General features: G+C 56.5%; 4 protein-coding genes across 4 annotated transcripts; 2 read left to right on the forward strand and 2 right to left on the reverse strand.

Moving 5' to 3' along the window:
* Positions 1 to 24: 24 nt before the first annotated feature.
* Positions 25 to 814, forward strand: CCM_04444 (Acyl-CoA N-acyltransferase; the record flags this gene model as incomplete). Its single annotated transcript, XM_006669592.1, has 2 exons — positions 25 to 313; positions 384 to 814. 2 exons carry the CDS (start codon positions 25 to 27, stop codon positions 812 to 814), a joined length of 720 nt encoding a protein of 239 aa, XP_006669655.1.
* A 206-nt stretch (positions 815 to 1,020) lies between these two features.
* CCM_04445 (serine family amino acid catabolism-related protein) lies at positions 1,021 to 2,162 on the reverse strand (the record flags this gene model as incomplete). The annotated part of the gene is made up of 2 exons (XM_006669593.1): positions 1,021 to 2,020; positions 2,086 to 2,162. The coding sequence occupies 2 exons, from the start codon at positions 2,160 to 2,162 to the stop codon at positions 1,021 to 1,023; spliced, it is 1,077 nt and encodes a 358-aa protein (XP_006669656.1).
* Positions 2,163 to 2,725: 563 nt separating this feature from the next.
* Positions 2,726 to 3,454, reverse strand: CCM_04446 (phosphoglycerate mutase family protein, putative; the record flags this gene model as incomplete). The annotated part of the gene is made up of 3 exons (XM_006669594.1): positions 2,726 to 2,879; positions 2,948 to 3,095; positions 3,169 to 3,454. 3 exons carry the CDS (start codon positions 3,452 to 3,454, stop codon positions 2,726 to 2,728), a joined length of 588 nt encoding a protein of 195 aa, XP_006669657.1.
* Positions 3,455 to 4,750: 1,296 nt separating this feature from the next.
* On the forward strand, positions 4,751 to 7,409 carry CCM_04447 (glutamine-dependent NAD(+) synthetase synthase; the record flags this gene model as incomplete). Its single annotated transcript, XM_006669595.1, has 11 exons — positions 4,751 to 5,313; positions 5,367 to 5,505; positions 5,562 to 5,644; positions 5,709 to 6,331; positions 6,392 to 6,453; positions 6,519 to 6,627; positions 6,679 to 6,696; positions 6,751 to 6,905; positions 6,954 to 7,109; positions 7,157 to 7,226; positions 7,276 to 7,409. The coding sequence occupies 11 exons, from the start codon at positions 4,751 to 4,753 to the stop codon at positions 7,407 to 7,409; spliced, it is 2,112 nt and encodes a 703-aa protein (XP_006669658.1).
* Between the last annotated feature and the right edge of the window lie 477 nt (positions 7,410 to 7,886).

A 7,886-nucleotide genomic window follows, 5' to 3' on the forward strand; every position in this document is an offset into this window, starting at 1 on the left:
ACATCACGCATCCCATTCTCCGGTATGAAATTGCGCGCCGCCACCGACGCCGACGTCCCCGCCATTGCCGCCCTCGTGCTCGCCGTCGCCTCCGTCCAGGCGCCCTGGGCGAGCTACCTGCCGGCGCGTCAGCGCCGCGATCCGGTCCTCGTGCGGCACGCCGAGGCCGTGGTGCGCGGGCACGTCGCGGCCGGCGAGCAGACGTCGGTGGTCATGGTCGCCGAGCAGCGTTGTGCTAGCGGTGAGTTGGGCCGCGCCGAGATTGTGTCCGTCGCGGTCTGGGACACGACCCAGACCGTCTGCGGCAGGACTGGTAAGACAGAAGAAGACATGGACCTTTTGTTTTTCCAAGCGAAAAAAAAAATGCTGACCACAACGACAAGACCCGACAAGCTGCGTCAGGGAGGACGAATGGGCGCCCCGGGGTGCCGAGGATTACGCCCGGCTCGTCGCGCTCAACGAGGCCATGAACAAAGGCCGCCGACGCTACTTTGCCGCCGAGGGGCAGCCGCACGTCTACCTGCGCGTGCTCGCCACGCACCCGGACCATCAGGGCCGGGGCCACGCCAAGGCCCTCTGCCGATGGGGGATCGCGCTCGCCCGCCGCGCGCGCGTCGGTGTCTGCCTCGAAACGGGCTCCCGAGGCTACATCATGCTCTCCGGCATGGGGTTCGAGGATCTGGGCGCCGTCGTCGTCCCGGCAGGCAAGGGCCACGATGAGCAGGTCCTCAAGGTGCTCGGCATGGATGCGGCCGCAGTGCAGGCTGCGAATCCGGGGGTCTGGAACTCGCTGTGGAAGTACCTTTCAACATGACTGTAGTCCGAGAGCTGCTTGTTGACGGGACCCGAGCCGTGCAACTTTTCCCTTCTTTGGCGTTTATGGAAGTATCAGTGCAATCCAGTAACCTTGTTCCATGACACATCGATTGTTTTGCCAAGTTCTAGATGCCTCTATTCATAAATATTCCAGAGCAATCATTACCGTCTAATCTATTCCGAGTTCAGTCTATCCCGTCCAGTCTATTCCAGTCCAGCCATGTACTTGTCCATAATGTCATACGACATATTGCTGCCGCCGCACACCACAATCACCACGGTCGAGTTCTCGTTGAACCCGGGAATGTGTTCCTTGATCTGGCCATTGTAGATCAGGGCCGAGCACACCCCGCACGCCAGCTCGACCACAAAGTGCTCCTCGTCGGCGAACCGGCGGCACGCGCGGATGGCGTCGGCGTCGGTCAGCACCGCGGTCGACACGTTGTCGCGGAGGCCGTACTCGAACGCCTGCCTGCACACGCGACGGGCGCCGAGACTGGTGGCGAGGCTCGTAATGGCCGGCAGGGTGACGGGCTCCATCTTCTGGACGGCCTGGTGCAGCGAGTCGGCGCCGTGGGTCTCGACGGCGACGACGCGGGTGCGGTGCTGCAGGCCAAACTCCTCGACGCCCTGCATGATGCCAGAAAAGAGCCCGCCGCCGCCGACGCTGCATACAATAGCGTCAACGTTGGGCGTCGTGTCGACGGCGGGCAGCCCGTCGGCGGCGGCCGCCGTGACCGGGTAGTGGCGCACCGTCGCGGCGACCTGCCGCAGCACCTCGCGCGTGATGCCCGCGTTGCCGTCCCAGATGGCCTGCGCGTCAAACGGCGGCACGTACACGGGCGCCTCGCCGCCGGCGCGCGCCGCCGGCACCAGCGTCCCCGTCAGGTGGTCGTCGGCCTCTTGCCAGGACGCGCCGACCTGCACCACGTCGGTGGCGCCGGCCGCCCGCAGCTTGTCAATCATAAACGCCGTCGTCGAGAGCGGCACCACGACCGTCGCCGCGCAGCCGAGCGTGAGGGCGGCGTGCACGCACGCCAGCCCCGCGTTGCCGCCCGACGACGAGTAAAAGTGCGCCGTGGCCGCGGACGACGCGCCGGGGGCCGCGCGGAGGGCCTTGAGCTGCTCGACCATGAAGTGCCCGATGCCGCGCGACTTGAACGAGCCGGAAGGCTGCAGGTTTTCTAGCTTCAGGTAGACATTGCTAGTTCAAGGGTCAGTTATTGGTGCATGTGACGCATCAGGTTCGGCGCTGTTTGCGTGACGTACCAACCGGCGGCGCGGGACAAGTTGGCCGACTTGACCAGCGGCGTCTCGATGTAGGGAATTTTGATTTCACTTCCCATCGTGCCGGATGAGTGTTTTGTGCCCTTTGAAACGAGTGACGGCGGTTTGGCGAGAGCAGGAGGCTTGATACCTGCTGAGTTGAAGCCCAGTGAATGGACGATGACTACCCAACTACTCGGTATTTAACTTGCCCGCCGCGTGGCTCCATGGCCCCACCAAGGAAAGAGAGCGATAATATGGTCTTCGAACTACGCTTGGACCGCAAAGGCGCAGATGACTTGAAAGGTCGGTTCATCTCTAGTTAGTTACCTTCAGGCAGGTATGCCATTGTTCTACTGCACTTTGACCCGGATATCGATTGTGGCGCGATGCAAGATTGTGCGACATCCAGGTACCACAGTCGTCTCTTACTATTATTACATGCAGTCTCGACAGGATTGTAAATCTGCTGCATTATAATCAAGTAACTATTTAGACTTATTATATCAAAGGTCCAGGTGGCCGTAGGTAATCCCAAATTTGTGCCTATCGACACATGCACGACCCAATTCATACTTACCAAAGAACTTAAGCATGCACTTTTATTTCTATGTACATTCTATGCGAATTATACCATCTACGCTTAGATGCCCGGGCAGTTCTCCGTCTGGACGCTGTTGATCTCGCTGTAGGGGGGTTGGTCGACCCAAATAAGGTCGTAGTGGTCGCTCGGGTAGTCGCTGACGTTGTCGGCGCCGAGCTCCTCGGCGAGGTCAGTGAGGGCCTTGTGCTCCCAGCTGGAAGAGTATCAGCAATTGATTTCTCAAAGTACATTTGCCAGTTCCTGTGAATTGTCGCCACCTACCAGATGAGAATGTTGCCGCTACCCGTGTAGTTCTTGACAACCTTCTTGACGCACTTGGGGTCGTCGCGGTCGCAAGAGATGTCGACGCTCAGGCCGAGGTCCGCAGCGAGAGGCTTGACCGTGTCCAGGGGACGCTGGCGCTTGCCGCCTGAGTGAGCGCAGTGTTAGCCTCATAAACAGCCAAATATGTCATGGCAAGTCTCCAATCTACAGGTACGTACTGGACTTGGGGGTCTGGGCCATGATGTGGCCAATGTGGTAGTCGGAGCTGGCGCCAAAAACGCCACGCAGGCACTGGGCGCGCTGCACGCCCTGGGCGCTCAAACCATTACTGTCATCGGCAGGCTTCTCGCCGTGGCGGATGAAGTAGACGGTGGGCTCGGCGACGGCCACAGCCGCGGCGAGTCCGAGAAAGGTAATCAGCTGCATGGTGAATCGGTATAAGAGTGTAGTGGCAAGAGGAATGATAAATGGCAGGACATCATTTTGTCTTATATACAAGGCCATTGCTTACGCGCTCTCCACTCTTCATCGTCACCGGCCGTGAGACGGCGCTCGCCGGGAGCGGCACCTGGCCAGCCCGCTAACCATCTGACTAGGCCACACGTGGGACCATTGTCAGGTTGTCAGTGTCTTCTGAGGTTGTATTTGGTCTTTCAGCTCAAACTTAAAGCTTTCCACTTTATGTAGATTTTATACCACAACTTACCGATTCGTTGTGGCGTCGCCCCGGATCTGCGTGCTCAGCAGTTGCTATTGTCGCATCTGGATACCGATATTCCGGGATCCCCCAATTCTTCGGTGACGCAAGGAGTACTGGCACGGAGGCTACCAATGTCGGCGGAGCGCTATTTCGCTGTGCTTATGGGTGTATTATTAGACTATTCTTTTCCAGGTAAGCAGGGTTGAATGCCCATCTCTGGTAGCCATGGCTCGCGGATCGACGTCACCAACTCCTACAACGTTCATTGGAGAGTCGAGAGAAAGCCCGTCAGCCACCGGGAACAAGGGCCGCACACGATCTACCCTGCATGTCAGCACGAGGTACCGTGGCCCTGCCAACGCTCTTGTATTAATACATTACGTGGTGTGCATCTGGCATTCTACGATGCAGTGGCAAAATCTCGCAATGATGACGGTGATATATAAAAGGGCCCCAGGTATGTGCCGTGGCTATTTATACGCCGTGGCTATTCCCACCGTATCCGGGCATATCTAGTATCACACCTTACGAGTATGACACAACTCAAAGCCATATTGGAAGGGGACAGGCTGACCCTCACACGAGTTCCTTGTCCATTCAAACGGGGGGGCGGGCTGCAGCACAAAATAAATAAAAAAGGCCGACGATGGCCTATGGGTATTTGGTATTATATTTCTTTGGGGAAAATTGGAAAATGTGGACGCCGGTACCAAAACGATGAGAAACAAATGTGAACAGCCTTTTCGCTGCACCTATAACTAGGCCCCTACCAAGGTACTAACCTTCTGGCTAAAGCAGTCCTCCTGGCCACCCTGACATGCGTCCCGAATTGCAGCAAATTGTCGCAGTAATTGATATCCTTATCAAGACAAGCCGGTCCAAGTTCAATAATTAAATTCCCCAGTGAATAATCATCTGTAACTCGTAGGAGTGTGTGCTGCGATTTCGGTATCGGTCACATGATCGCATTGCACGGCGCCTCCATCCTCCATCACGATAAAATAGTCATTTATCCACTTGTTGAGTCACTTTGCATACATATATCCGATAACCATTGTCGGGCATTATACTGCGCACCTCACCACATCTGCTTGCCAGCCATGGTGCACCTCGTGCGAGTCGCGACTTGTGCGCTCAACCAATGGTCCTTGGATTTTGAAAACAACCTGCGCCGCATCAAACAGAGCATCCACGAGGCCAAGCAAGCCGGCGCCACCCTCCGCGTCGGCCCCGAGCTCGAGATCACCGGCTATGGCTGCCTGGACCATTTTCTCGAGAATGAAGTCTACGAAAACTCGTGGGACTCGCTCGAGGCCATCCTGACCGACGAGTCCCTGCACGGCATCGTCATTGACGTCGGCCTGCCCCTCCTCCACCGCAACTGCCGGTACAATGCCCGCGCCATTGTCCTCGACGGCAAGATTCTCTGCTTCCGTCCGAAGCTGTTCTTGGCCAACGACGGCAATTTCCGCGAGATGCGCTTCTTCACGCCCTGGAAGGCCCCGCGCCACGTGGAGCAGTACTATCTCCCGCCCCGGATTCAAAAGCTTCAGGGTAGCCGCCAGGTCCCCATTGGCGATGTTGTTCTCTCGACCATCGATACCTGTCTGGCTGCCGAGACTTGTGAAGAGCTCTTTACGCCCAACAGTCCACATATTGAAATGTATGCATAGTCGAAGGGTGCCTACCACAAGTCCTTTGCTAATGGGCGGTTAGGGGACTCAATGGCGTCGAGATTTTCACAAACAGCAGCGGAAGCCATCATTCCCTTCGCAAACTGGATGAGCGGATTGCACTCATTTCCGAAGCCACCCGCAAGAATGGAGGTGTCTATCTTTACTCGAACCAACTGGGCGTAAGATTCTCATGCCAGGATGCGGTACCGAGTTGCGAGCTAACAACCCATTACAGTGTGACGGGGACAGATTGTACTACGATGGCTGCGCCATGATCTTTGTCAATGGAAAACTTGTTGGCCAGTCCTCTCAATTTTCGTAAGCTTCACGCCGATAAGGAGTGAATTTGGATGCTCGATAAAGCAGCACTAACCCATCGCAGCTTAAACGAAGTCGAAGTCATTGTTGCTACCGTAGACCTCGAGGAAGTCCGAGCTGCGCGCTTTGCCCCGTCACGAGGCCAGCAAGCTGTGCAATCCCACGAATATCAACGCATCGAAGTCGACTTCTCATTGACAAATGACTCTTATCTTCTAGACAGCCCCACGCCCGCCCGCCCGCCACGCTATCATCTCCCCGAGGAAGAAATTGCCCTCGGCCCTGCCTGCTGGCTATGGGACTATCTGCGCAGATCTGGTGCGTCAGGCTTCCAGGTTGCACTGAGCGGCGGCATCGACAGCTGTGCCACAGCCACAATTGTCTACTCCCTGTGCCGACTAGCCGTCGCAGCTGCGAAGCAAGGCAACGCCGAAGTCATCGCCGACATGACGCGACTCGCAAAGTACACAAAGAAACTTCCGGATACACCCGAGGCACTCTGCAACCAACTCCTCCATACCGTGTATCTCGGGATGGAGGCACAGAGCTCCAAGGAGACGCGGCAACGAGCCAAGGACCTGGCTGCGCGCATCGGAGCATATCACCAGGATGTGAACATTGATGCCATGTTTCATTCCGCCAAAGACATTTTCAGTCAAGCCACTGGATTGACTCCCAAGTTCAAGGGTTAGTTAATTTTCCATACCATGCCCCCCGAGGACTTGTCTGCTAACTTGTCATGCCAAGTTCATGGAGGGTCGCACATTCAAAACTTGGCTCTGCAAAATATCCAAGCTAGATCTCGAATGGTACGTCCAATTTGCACCGGCCTGCCATGCAGTGCCCATTCTGATGATTTACTTACCCAAGATAGGTCCTCACCTACCTTTTTGCTCAACAAAACTGCGAGGTTCGAGAGCGGCCGGGCGGCGGTGGACTATTGGTCCTCGGCAGCGCCAACGTTGACGAATGTCTCCGTGGATGTAAGTAACAAACAACCTTGTCCTTGCAACTCCTTACTAATTTGCTCTCAGACTTGACGAAATACGACTGTATGCGCATCATCCTATCTTCCTCGTAGTGACTGCAATGCTAACCAGGCTTAGGCTCTTCCGCCGATGTGAACCCCATCGGCTCCATCAGTAAAGTCGATCTCGTTAGCTTCATTACTTGGGCTGGGAAGAACTTTGACATGCCCGTGCTAGACGAATTTGTCACGGCCGTCCCGACCGCGGAGCTCGAGCCCATCACTGCCGACTACGTAAGTGCTTTTAGAGACTGGAGTTGACAAAGACTGACAGAAATGTAGGTTCAATCCGACGAAGCAGATATGGGATTCACATACAAGGAGCTGTCCAAGTTTGGTGTCTTGCGCAAGGTCCACAAGCTCGGCCCGTATGGCTGCTTCCTTCGCCTGTTGAGCGAATGGAAGGATGAAAAGACGCCCCGCGAGATTGCCGAAAAGGTGAGCCATGGAACTTTGTAGGGGCTGATGCGCTGCTAACCGCATAGACTGTCAACTTTTACAAATTTTTCCAACAAAACAGGCACAAGCAGACTGTTGCAACCCCCGCCCCTCACGGTATGCTTCCAAGGCAGCTTTTTACTCACGTTGGCTAACAGGGTTGCAGCCGAATCTTACAGTCCGGACGACCATCGGTTCGACCTGCGTCCTATTGTGTACCCTCCTATAACGCAGAGCTGGTCATTCGACAAGATCTACGCCAGAGTTGAAAAGCTGGAGAGCAAGGCGAAGCAAACATAGATAGAAAAACCGATATAAACAAGAGCTGCCTTTTGTAACGAAAGGGTGCCACCTAGAGGCAACCCACAGCAAAGTGCAATGCGCTCCATTCAGACCCATCTCTGGCAGGTATTATACAATTGAACGGTACCTGAGCCGAGCGGCCCATGTCCCAAGTCGCTTAAATACGCTTCGGATTCACGTGCACCATGACCTCATCAAACGTATTCGCGACCGAGCGGCCCATGGCCGCCGCAATCTCCCACAGCCGCTTCGGCACGTACACAAGCACCCACCCAAGACCAACGACGCCATAGTAAACGCACTTGCCGAGCGTGCCGAGCAGAATCACGAGGCTCTCGTACGCGACCCGGCCCGCGTCCGCCGCCCACCGCGCCGCCGCCCTCGGCACGTCCACCAAGAGCGCGCGCGCCGCGACCACCACCCCGCGCCAGACGTCGCCCAGCGTGATGCGCCTGCACAGCGACACCGCGGCGC

Source organism: Cordyceps militaris (genome assembly GCF_000225605.1).
Source record: "Cordyceps militaris CM01 unplaced genomic scaffold CCM_S00003, whole genome shotgun sequence".
Classification (NCBI taxonomy): Eukaryota; Fungi; Ascomycota; class Sordariomycetes; order Hypocreales; family Cordycipitaceae; genus Cordyceps; species Cordyceps militaris.